General features: G+C 40.9%; 1 protein-coding gene across 1 annotated transcript in view; it reads left to right on the top strand.

Moving 5' to 3' along the window:
* FAM171B (family with sequence similarity 171 member B) overlaps positions 1-13,224 on the top strand; it is a 92,367-nt gene that overhangs the window by 43,791 nt on the left and 35,352 nt on the right. Inside the window, exon 5 of the mRNA XM_030210453.1 lies at positions 9,584-9,754. Within this exon, the coding sequence (XP_030066313.1) occupies positions 9,584-9,754 (171 nt within the window). The remainder of the gene's footprint in view (positions 1-9,583; positions 9,755-13,224) is intronic.

The following is a 13,224-nucleotide window of genomic DNA, read 5'->3' as shown; positions in this document are numbered from 1 at the left end:
AAGGCTTGAGCCAAGGTTGCCAAGGATGAAAAGATAAAGTTGAGCTGTAAGGTACTCTGCATGCAAGGTGTCAGGGAACAGAGTTGGACTCCTTCCTATGAATGGAGAAGGAACAGTCAATCAGAAGGCAGGAGAAACAATCAAATATTGTTCCCCCCAACCCACAAACCAGAAGGTCTATAAGATAAAACACTATGGTCCACCAGAGAAGATACAGTTGAAAGATTGAGGGTATGAGAACAATATTATTCACTGCATCAAGATGAGCTTATACATAATTTATGGTTCTTAATCATGTTATTTCAGTACTGTGATGGGTTTGGAATCCCATTAGTCTAGGGTACAAGGCATTAATTTTCTCCAAGCAGTCTGGCAATTGGATAGCTATGACCTTTTCAGTCACTTTAGATAAAAATGATAGATTTGAGATAGCACAGTAGTTTATCTATCCAAAAGATCAGCTTTCATTTTTCCAATGTAGGTCAGACAGTTGGCTGCTCCTTTATAAGGTGGACATAGGTAAAGCTGTTATATGCCCAGTGTGCCTGAATGTAACTCACCTTGAGCTACTACTGAAAACGGTGTGAACAAAATCCAAAATAAAATAAAAATACCATCGGTGGATAAAAGGGATCAAGTGTTCCCTTTGATCCTTGATAAGCCATGTGTGCACAGTGTCTTGCAATGAGGTAGTGGACTTCATGGTTGACAAGTTTTGTCAGTTGTTAAGGTAGTTGGTAAGTGGAATGCTTATAGAGTAATATGTGTGACAGCAGTGAGGAGATGGGCAGCCACAGGTGAATCCAAAGGGTCTAGTGAGATCTGCAAATCATCTGAGGTTGAGGTTTCAGAAAATTGGGGAAGGTAGAAAATCTCTAAAGGCTCTAACTTGAGCTTAAAAAGTTGTAGGAAAGGTTGAGGGCTACCTTCAGCATACAGCATATTTATACCCAAATCGGGAGATGGGCGCTTTTCGCTAATGGGCACCCAAATCAATATAATTGAAAGCCGATTTTGGGCGCCTCCAACTGCACTCTGTCACGGGAACAAACAAAGTTGACGGAGGTGTGGTGAAGGCGGGACTGGGACGTGTTTATTGGCCGAGGAGAGATGGCCGCGCTCGGCCGATAATGGAAGAAAAAAGGGCGCCAGAAGCGAGAATTTGGGTCACTTTTTTGGACCCTTTTTTGTCACGAACAAGTCCCCAAAAAGTGCCCCAACTGCCCAGATGACCACCGGAGGGAATCGGGGATGACCTTCCATGACTCCCCCAGTGGTCACTAACCCCCTCCCACAAAAAAAAAAGAACTTTAAAAACTTTTTTTTTCCCAGCCTGTATGCCAGCCTCAAATGTCATACCCAGCTCCATCACAGCAGTATGCAGGTCACTGGAGCAGTTGTTAGTGGGTGCAGTGGACTTCAGGCAGGTGGACCCAGGCCCATCCCCCCCTACCTGTTACACTTGTGCTGGTAAATGGGAGCACTCCAAACCGCACCCAAAATTCACTGTACCCACATGTAGGTGCCCCCCTTCAGCCATATGTGCTATGGTAATGGTGTAGAGTTGTGGGCAGTGGGTTTTGGGGGGATTTGGGGGGGGCTCAGCACCCAAGGGAAGGAAGCTATGCACCTGGGAGGTATTTTAATTTTTTTTTAATTGTTACAAGTGCCCCCTAGGGTGCTCGGTTAGTGTCCTGGCATGTGAGGGGGACCAGTGCACTACGAATCTTGGCCCCTCCCACAACCAAATGCCTTGGAGTTGTTCGTTTTTGAGCTGGGCGCCTTCGGTTTCCATTATCGCTGAAAACCGATACCGCCCAGCTCAAATCCGCCCGAATGCGATGCATTTGCCCGGTACAAACCGTATTATCAAAACAAAAGATGGACACCCATCTTTTTTGAAAATATGGTCTGTCCCGCCCCTTCGCATACCCGTCCTCCGAGATAGGCGCCCATGGAGATGGGCGTTCACGTTCGATTATGCCCCTCCACGTAGATATAATGCCTTCTCACAATTTTGTAAAGATATGAAGCAAAAGGTCAGACTGTATTAATAAGGTATAGTAGGATTTTTTTTGTTGTTGTTTCTTTCAGTAGCTGACTAAGAGGCATATTTTCAAAGCACTTTGGGAGGCTAAGTTCCATAGGTTTCTATGGAACTTTGGGAGGCTAAGTGCTTTGAAAATATGCCTCTAAGCCATTGCTGGGTCTTTAAAATTTGTTCACACTAATCAAAACAAGGAAGGAGGTGGAGTTTAAAACATACAAAGCAGAAAAGAAAAATACACCTTAACTAAATGCATTAAACAAGATATAGACGTAGATATTCTAGTAAAAAAACAGTAAGTGGAAAAACTTCAATGAGACAAATCCCGCTTTATCTTTGGCGGTCAAAAATGGCTACAGTACCATCACTGGCATAAAAAAACCTCCTGTGTATTTACTTTATTTTACTTTACTTTTCTTGAAAAAGCATTTCAGTCTCATTAGAGACATACTGCTGTCAATTAGAAGCAAGCATAGATTGAACTTAGTTTACATCAAAAACATAGCCGTTCTGCATGAAACTGCTGCAACTGCCTGACGATGGCCTGCGTTTCATCCACCTTCATCAGGGACATGTGGACTACACTGAAAAAGACCCACACAGAAAATTTCAGCATTACGGCATCTGGAGCTCCCAAAAGGACCTACATATTCAACACTTACTTTAGTGCTATTATTCTTGGCATTCACCGTTGCTGCTGGCTACGGGCTACACCTAGCAAAGATGGTGTCACTCTTTTTATGTCAGATGCCTTCCAGGGGGGAGACCAATCTGGAAGGTGGTTTCAGAAAGTGGCAGTTACCCACTTCAGAAAATCAGGAAAAATACATCAAAAAGAAAAAATCAATTCTATCTTGCCATTTAAACCATGTGATTCAAGGGACTTTAATTTGAAAATCCATCGCTGCTCCGTCTGAAGCAGTTTATTGCATCTTATCACCTTCTCTATTATTAGGAGGGATCCTTTCCAAAGCCCAGCTTTTTAGTGATGAAAAACCATGGTTCAAATGTTTACAATGCATAGATAAAGGGGAATTCTTTTTTTGAGTGACAGTAGTACTCTTGTGTTCCAAAATAAAAGAGGAATTCTCTTTTAGAGAGACAATAGTACTCTTGTGTTCCAAAATATGAACTTTTAATAATCGTGAAATCTGCCCCACATATAACTTTTTTTCACAAGGATACTGGATAGAATACATCACATAAGTGCTCAAACAGGTAGTAATTGTTCACAACTGTAGATTTTACCATGAACAGGATTCTTAAATTCAAGTACAGGAACAGTAATCTCACAGATCACACAGACACCACATGCAGTGACCCACTTGATTTTTCCTCAGGGGCTATCTGCTGTTCATAAACAGCAGATGGACATAAAGTTTCTTTTAAATTCTTCCCTGCTGTTAGTAAAACAAGGCAGAGTAGTCACTAAATTCCAGCCATCTTCTTGGTGGACATAATCCAATGAAAGATTTCTGTCATTAAACTTCGCTCTTTCCTTATCACTGGAAGAGTAAAACCTCAGAAAAGCAGCCTATCATTCAAAATGATGCTTTGACTCTTGAATTCTTCGTCAGTAAAACAGATCCTTCTGTACCTCAAGAACTGTACAGGAAGACCGTTCTTCAGGCAGTTCAGGTGACAACTGTCATACTGTAAAAAGGAATTTCTATCAGTCTCCTTATGGAAAATTTCCAAGAATTCATACTTTCTCTTGCATATCTTCACATCCAAAAAAGACATTTCTGTACGGTGCCAGTGAACAGTAAACTTTAATTCTGGATGGCTTGCATTTAACCATATAATAAATTGATCTAAATCTTGTTCTCAACTGGCCCATAAAGAAAAAATCTCATCAATAAATCGTCAAAAAAGGTTGAACTATAAATCTAATTTTCGTTAAAAAAAAAAGTTACAAACAAATTTGTCACCAAAGGGGCCATTGCTGCCCCCATAGCCACTCCTGATACTTGATGAAAAATCCGATTATTATATTGGGAAAAATCTTTTGTTATAGCCAACTCAGCTAGAGATAATAAAAGAAGTGGGAATATTTTTCCATGATCTCCTCTCCAAAAAATGCTCCAGCACTTGTGATGCTTTTCGCTTCGGTGGTATTAGTACATAAGTAATGCCACACTGGGAAAAGACCAAGGGTCCACGAGCCCAACATCCTATCCACGACAGCGGCCAATCCAGGTCAAGTGCACTTGGCGAGCTTCCCAAATGTACAAACATTCTATACATGTTATTCCTGGAATTGTGGATTTTTCCCAAGTCCATTTAGTAGTGGTTTATGGACTTGTTCTTTAGGAAACCGTCTAACCCCTTTTTAAACTCTGCTAAGCTAACCGCCTTCACCACATTCTCCGGAAATGAATTCCAGAGTTAATTACACGTTGGGTGAAGAAAAATTTTCTCCGATTTGTTTTAAATTTACTACACTGTAGTTTCATCACATGCCCCCTAGTCCTAGTATTTTTGGAAAGCGTGAACAGACGCTTCACATCCACCTGTTTCACTCCACTCATTATTTTATATACCTGTATCATGTCTCCCCTCAGCTTTCTCTTCTCCAAGCTGAAAAGCCCTAGCCTCCTTAGTCTTTCTTCATAGAGAAGTCGTCCCATCCCCGCTATCATTTTAGTCGCCCTTCGCTGCACCTTTTCCAATTCTACTATATCTTTCTTGAGATGCGGCGACTAGAATTGAACACAATACTCAAGGTGCGGTCGCACTATGGAGCGATACAATGGCATTATAACATCCTCTCACCTGTTTTCCATACCTTTCCTACAATGATGTTATATCCATAGTCACCAAAATTAAACCATCCAGTGAATGACAGTGGCTATTGAACTGTTTAAATTTATTCAAAAATTCATTGGAGCCTTTCACATAGGAGTTTGCTTTATGCAGCAATGGTTTCAGGAAGTGATCAACATATACTGACAGAGATTCTAATAAATAATGCGAAATAAAGAATCTGTGCTAGATACAATCGGCCATCCAGGTGGGTTGATTAATGTCTAATGGATTATAGGCAAGATATAAAGTATAGGTATAACTGGATTAGCTACATTCAAGAATTCAAACTCTTTTTGAGTCAGAATCTTAGACATTAAGGCATTCTTAGTTAAATTCAAAATTTGCTCTTGTAAAGTTGGAGTATGATCTTTAAATTCTTGATAGTCAGTTTCTTTCAACAACTGGCATTATACTTATCTATCATATGCTTCTCTGTACTGGAAAACTATTGCACCGCCTTTATCGGCTCTCCTGATGACAACTTCTGAATTATTACTGAAAGATGTAATGATGGCTTGTTCACGTTTAGTGCAATTTGAGTTGACTTGGAAAAACTTTCTCTCCATCTGCTCAATATCCTTGAACACAAGTTACTTTAAGGCTGACAACATTGGGTAAATGGGATCCGGAGGAACCAAGGCAGACTTATTTTTCACAGTGGACAATTCTGTATAGCTCACTTGATCATTACTAAAAAAAATGTTTAATTTGCAGAATTCTCTGAAAAACAGTTAAAAATCCACACAGTATTGAAAGGAATCATGTCTCTGGGTAGGAACAAAAGACAACTCCTTTGATAATGCTACAATCTCTTGTGAGATCAACACTAATTGAGAAAAATCAATGATAGCTAAATCTTTCATGATGATTGTGTGTAATTCTGTCCTGTCTGTCTTGCTTGTCCTGTTTTGTCCTGCTGAAACTGTCGACCTTGCCCTGTCTTCATCTATCCCCATCGGCCTCGGAATTCTCTGTTCTCGTCTAAAAAAACACTGTTCATCCAAACCAGAGGAACTATCAGAGCCCAATAGGTTATCTTATTTGAAGAGGTGTTTTGACTTCTGCTCACATTACAACCAAGGATATACTATTTTTTTTTTTTAAATAATCTTCTTCATCTCTTTTGAATTTTTTTCAAAATTTTCTTGTAATTCCTGATGAAAATTATCTAATTTCAACATGAAATCTTCATGCTGTTTATCATCTTCAATAGCAATATTGATCTTTAGCGCCAATAACTTATCTTCAACTTCCTTCTGAATAACTTTAGACACCTCACTGGTTTTCTCTATAATCGGAACCATTAAATCGAGTGGGCACTTGTTCAATATGCCTGCCCACTGTGAGGACGAGGCTTCTCCCGCTCTCCAGCAGGCCTCACTGGCCTCTGGCTCCTGAGCAGGACTCCAGCTGGGCTCTTCCCAGCATCCTGAACACTCCCACCTCAAGATCCTGGGCCCTTTTTCCACTCAGGGTGAGCTTGCGGGAAATATGCAGATTAGATGCAAATCACTCAAGCATATTTACCAAGCAGCTCTTTATTCCAGCCCCCTGGGGCACACTTTCCTTCTTCCAGCTTAAAACATAACCACAAGCTTAAAACTCTTTCACAGATCTTCCCACTGAGCCTCATACCCATAGACACCTGGGCTCAGTGCTAACAGCCTTCTGTCATCCAGCCCCTGGCTGCTAGTTCCTTGGTCTTCTTACACAGGTCTATATACAATGGATTAACACAACAGTCTCTCTAGAGCCCAGCCAGTACCTTCAGGGAATCCTCTTTCCTCAGCTGCCAGCTCTCCAGTTCCTTTCTCTTCTCCTCCTTTCCAAACTCAGGCAGGTATCTAATGGGTGACTAGCTTCTACACCCCTTTAGGCTCTTCCCCCTAATTCCAGGCAGGACCCAGCCCATAATAACCTTCACCTGTTTCCAACCCAGGACTCTCCCAGGTCCTAGCGCCCTCCACCTGGACCTTCCCCTACTGGCTCCCTCTAGTGACTCATCCTAAGCATAAGCATTTCCCCCCATTCCTATGGGAACAGCACCACCCAGTGGCCTACCTAGGATAGGACAGCCCCTTATTCTTCACACCACTTCTTGAAAAACTCCTTGTTGTCCAAAAGTAACTTCAGGGCTTCAAATATTCGTAAGCCTCTAGGAATAAGTTCACGCTTACAATGTTCTAATAATGTGGCTCCATGAAGTTCTGCATTAATCAGTCTCTTCGAATCATTAAAGAAATCTTTCCATGTAATCTCTTCGGGGCTGGAACACTGCAAAAGCGGAGGATCATGTATCACTACGTAGGAGGAAACCAGCAGAAGGAGTAGTGAAGGTAGCAGGGCTCTTCCACAAAATAACAGAAGGACGAGAAATGTAATAAAATCTTTATTCTTCAAGACCAGACACAGTACTGTGTTTTGGAGTGAAGCCTACATCAGGGGTCTGTACATAGAATTGCTGTTGAGGATTGGGTGTCAGAATAACAGTCTTTAAAAAGACGCAATCACAGTGGACATGCAGTGCAACATTCAGGAACGAGGTGCCAGCAGATTCTACCAAAAAAGTAGAGGGATGCTGAAAAACATTATACAAAACCAGTTGAAAAACTAAATCCACTCTTCCATGATTCCTCAGTCATCCTTCAACAGAGTCTTAGTTCACACTAATCGTAACAGAGAAGGAGGTGGAGTTCAAAATATACAAAGTGCAAAAATACTCTCACCTTAACTAAATGCAGTAAACAAGATATAGACGTAGATATTCAAGTAAAAAACACTAGGAGGAAAAAGCCTTGATGAGTCTTTTTGATGTATTTTTTCCTGATTTTTGACAGTTTTGGAAACCACCTTCCTGACATAAAAAGAGTGACTGAATCAGAAAATTAGTCAAAACAAATTCTTACACTAATACCTGTGCAGGGACTCTAGGACAAAACAACATTCAGCAAACACAAAAAAAGTGGAGAAAAAGCCTCAGTTGAACCACCCAGCCAACCACAGTTATAAGGCATGAGGACAGCTCACCATCACAGGTAAAAAAAAAAACTCCAGTAACAAAAAGGTGCACCAAATAACTTATCAAACTGTCCAACAAAGTCACAAACGCAAGTGTGTGGTCACAGGAAATAGAAATGATCAGTCTCTTCTATAATTCAATCAAACATGTGGTAGCATAATACTCATCCATCAATCTTCTTATTCTTCAGTCCCAAGCAAACCAGTATGTCCATAAGTCCCATGTACCCAACAGGGATTCCCCGTTTCGCCGAAGCGTCAGGGGTGGCGTTGGGGATAATAATCCTGTGTCATAACCACTGTATACCAAACACAATTGAGTAACTGAAAAACAGATGCCGAAAAGTTATTTTTTTAATGCTAAAGGCCACGCCTATTACTGCAAAGAACAACCAATACACAATGGCCAACTCAGTAATAACGTCATTACTGATTTTCTATTCTGTTTTCTACCCTGTGTTTTGGGCGTGTGTCAGAAATGGAATGACCACCTGGGGCACGTGGTAGCCAGGCATTAGTTCCAATTTGGCTCATGTTGGATGCGCAGATTAGGAACCAGCGATGTTGGATGTCAGTGGGTGCTGAGCACCTCCAGTAATGAGCAAGCTCCTCTATGATGCTTAGGGTAGGGTAATTTACATTGTGTTTGGCATTCCCGATCCTTTCAGAATGTTGGCGCCATAGTTCTCAGGTGAAAATTCACCTGAATTTAGGAGCTTAAAAATTATGCTTATAAATTTGGGCCTACCTTTCATTTGCCATGATTTATGAACCAAATTTATGAGTCTAGCACTTAGGTTGTGAGCTTAGTACTGATTTTATTTTCCCTGCCCTAAATCTACCCTTGTTTCCACCCACTTATCATGCTCTGAAATTCAGGAATTTAGTGATAATAGTTTTTGATTGAAATAATATCCAGTCTATATTCAGCCTGTGGCAGTCAAGTGTTTTTGTGAATGCTGACTGCTGTGGGCAGAATTATCCTTGAATATGCCAGGACATATCTTGGGGGGGGGGGGGGGGGGGGGCTCTAGCTGGAAAAAGCTTTAGAAGGGGGAGGGATGGGAGGCTTGGGCCAAGATTACCCTTTTGCTTTGGGGAGGAGGAAGGGGGGCTTGGGTCAGGACCACTCTGCGTTGGAAGGGGGAGGCAGGATTAGGACGGGGGGGGGGGGGGTGCACCTGAAAGCCCTCTCTCGAGGTTAACTGGGCACTGGCCAATATTCAGACTGGTGCCCGGTTACCTCCATGGGTAAAGTTAGGACAGCTTTTTTGCTGTCTTAACTTTATCTGCCTTCTTAACTGGTTAGCATTGTGAATATCACCACTAACTTTTTAAGTACGGGCTCCTCCCAGGCTCCACCCAACCTCACCTATTGACCGCCCTGGCAGTATCTGGATAGTGCAGGGGCAGTTTGTAGTAATATTCAGTGGCAGTGTCTGGTTAAGTGACACTGAATATCAGGGCTTAGGCAAACACAAGCACTATAACCAGGCAGGAACCTCTCCTGCCCAATTGAATTGCTTTGAATATTGAGTGATATATTGACACCTTGTGGCTGATATTAGTATTGCAGTCTCTCTCTCTCTAACACACACACACACGACTTTATATAAATTTTATAATGCCTAATCAATTAAGAAATATGTGACTGCTCAAGAATACACTTTGAAATTATGTAAAATAATGGCAAATTACTTTCTTCTACAGGTTTCAAAAGTATTGAATTGACACCTCTTGCTGCAGTGTGTGTTAACATGTTTTCTGCTGGAAAAGAGTTGAAAATAAGTGGATCAATTCATATAACGCTACCACTACCAATCATTGTTTCCATGAATGTTGGAGATGCTGTTCCTGCTTGGACATTTGATATGAAAACTGGTATGTCTATCCATGATATTGAACACAGAGTTCCCTAAGCACTGGTGTGCTGTCAGACCCGGTCTGATGTTCTACCAATAGGATGTTCAACTTGACTGACTTGACGTTACGCAGATTTGCATATGTTAGAATTAATCAAATTTTGTATGCATTAATTTCTGAAATTAACTGAAAACATGTCTGAAAATTGGCTAAAATATCCAAATATGATCCGATAATGCACCAACAATGTTTTCTGTACATAACCCTATTATTTCTTGGTGCTGAAACTCAGATCAGCCCCTAGAGTCTGCCCTCAGCACCTCATATGTGCTAGTGTTGACATTTAAACATGCTGAGTTCCTTTCTTAGCACATTTATAGTCATGCATGCCTCTCCTTCCAGCTGCAGTATGAGCCCCAGAGTGATGGAATTAATGGACAGAAGGTAAGGAACAACAGCATTGGCGGAGCTGTGACAGTTAAGCCAAAGGATTTAATCAAGTCAGTTGCCCACAACACACAGATTTATGTCTTGCCCTGTATACAGAGAGAATTGGGCTCTGGAGTATGGAGGAATGCCAGAACCTCCTGCTGTAACACAGATGTGTCAGTTAATTTTGAGTGATAAGTTCATGTGTGTCTCTACCCTTTGTCTCCCTTTGTTTTAATATTTGGAAGCGAGACTGGTAGGGCGTTCAGTTTTTCCTTAGCTCTTCTCTTGGTTATATGAGTCCTACACATGTCTGCACCGCCTACTTCATGCAGGTTCATGTGCCACACAATACTTTTGTTGATGTAGATGTGTCTCGGTATTAGACATTATGCAAGTGGTCTATATTTCCAACTCACAGACCATTCTTTAGATCTAGTCTAAGTCAACTGCTTCTAAACTGGACAAGGATGATATTTCTGAATTCCGTATGCCTTGATCTGATTCTGCACTTGAGATGGTCTTACACTAGCACCAGGACCAGAAATGGCAGGGCATTTACCCCAGAAAATTTGGTGGAGAGTTTTAAGACTGTTCCAAGGATAACATTAGATACTGTATGGCTTCCGTGAACACTTCAGATGATAATTGAAATCAGAGGCTGCAACTTGCTTTTGATCAATTGGTCCTGTTCAGACATGCCTGATTCATCAAACTGGATGCTCACTCTGGGGTCCTGCTACTAAGGTGTGCTGAAAAATGAAAAATAAACAATTCACTGATAGACATGAGTTAAAACAATTCGAGCATAAAATATTAAACAAAGGGCATTAGGTAGTCAAGTTAAGAATGATTCTAAAGAATGCCACTTCTTATTGAATTTTAATATTCCATTTTGTCGTTTGGCAATATAAGCTTCATATTTATAATCCTATAAAAATAAATTCTATCATTTATCAAATAAAACCAATTTTAAATCCTTCCAATGAATAACTGTAATTTTGATGGCAAGTCCAATGAAGGTGGAAAATAAGACTCTGTCCTCCTGTAAAGATAAACAATCTATAACAACATCTTTTAATACAATTATTTTGTACAACATTTTAAAATCTAAATGAAAAATCTTACAAATGATATTAGTTCCAGTACAGTTGCACATAAGAACATTCAGATATTAAATGCCTAATATTTCCAATTTCATTATTGCAAGACTAACACATCTTAGAGTAGTCTGAATTTATGAAATGAGATTTTAATGGTGTCCAAATAGCTCTGTGATGTATAAAGAATAAAGACTGAGTAATAGAAGAAGATTGGGAGACATGAAAGGTATTCTACCAAAAAGAATTCCAGTGTCAGTGTCAGAAATGAAGCATTGTAAATCTGATTCCCAAGTTATTATTTAAGAGTTCAGAGATTATCTTGTGATAGTTGTTTAAAGGGTCCTTTTACTAATATGCGCTGAAAATGGCTTGTGCTAGTGTAGGCGCGGATTTTGGGCGCACGCCGATCCATTTTTCAGTGCACCTATAAAAAAGGCCTTTTTAAAAATGTTGCCGAAAATGGACGTGCAGTAAAATCAAAATTGTCGCGCGTCCATTTTGGGTCTGCGACCTTACCGCCAGCCATTGACCTAGTGGTAAAGATTCACGCGATAAAATTATTTATTGGATGCATGCCAAAAATGAAGTTACCGCAAGAGCCACATGGAAGCCGGGCAGTAACTCCATTTTGGTGCACGTTGAGCACATGTAGACACTTATGCAGCTTAGTAAAAGGGCCCCTTAGCATTTTATGAAATTTAGATGCCGTGTGTCCTGCAGCAAGAAATTGTGTTCAAATAGGCAAAATAGAGGGAGTCTCATCTTTAAGATCTAGCAAAGGAATACCTTTTTTCACAGCTGATTTCAACTGCAGCCATTTAAAAAATTGAGAATCAGCTAAGTGAAGCTGATTTTGAAATTCAGAAAAACGTTAACCAAGAAGGTTTATTATACATAAGTTACTGTACATCGCCTTGAGTGAATTCCTTCAAAAAGGCGGTAAATAAATCCTAATAAATAAATAAGTACATTCACATCTCAAATACAAAGCTTCTGCCAATTGAGAGTCATCTTATTTATTTGTATTTTAGGGTTATTCCAAAGGGGGATATGGAACGTACATAAGTACATAAGTACATAAGTAGTGCCATACTGGGAAAGACCAAAGGTCCATCTAGCCCAGCATCCTGTCACCGACAGTGGCCAATCCAGGTCAAGGGCACCTGGCACGCTCCCCAAACGTAAAAACATTCCAGACAAGTTATACCTAAAAATGAGGAATTTTTCCAGTCCATTTAATAGCGGTCTATGGACTTGTCCTTTAGGAATCTATCTAACCCCTTTTTAAACTCCGTCAAGCTAACCGCCCGTACCACGTTCTCCGGCAATGAATTCCAGAGTCTAATTACACGTTGGGTGAAGAAAAATTTTCTCCGATTCGTTTTAAATTTACCACACTGTAGCTTCAACTCATGCCCTCTAGTCCTAGTATTTTTGGATAGCGTGAACAGTCGCTTCACATCCACCCGATCCATTCCACTCATTATTTTATACACTTCTATCATATCTCCCCTCAGCCGTCTCTTCTCCAAGCTGAAAAGCCCTAGCCTTCTCAGCCTCTCTTCATAGGAAAGTCGTCCCATCCCCACTATCATTTTCGTCGCCCTTCGCTGTACCTTTTCCAATTCTACTATATCTTTTTTGAGATACGGAGACCAGTACTGAACACAATACTCCAGGTGCGGTCGCACCATGGAGCGATACAACGGCATTATAACATCCGCACACCTGGACTCCATACCCTTCTTAATAACACCCAACATTCTATTCGCTTTCCTAGCCGCAGCAGCACACTGAGCAGAAGGTTTCAGCGTATCATCGACGACGACACCCAGATCCCTTTCTTGATCCGTAACTCCTAACGCGGAACCTTGCAAGACGTAGCTATAATTCGGGTTCCTCTTACCCACATGCATCACTTTGCACTTGTCAACATTGAACTTCATCTGCCACTTG

The sequence above is a fragment of the Microcaecilia unicolor genome, chromosome 7 (assembly GCF_901765095.1).
Source record: "Microcaecilia unicolor chromosome 7, aMicUni1.1, whole genome shotgun sequence".
Taxonomy (NCBI): Eukaryota; Metazoa; Chordata; class Amphibia; order Gymnophiona; family Siphonopidae; genus Microcaecilia; species Microcaecilia unicolor.
This window is presented reverse-complemented; position numbering and strand designations above follow the sequence as displayed.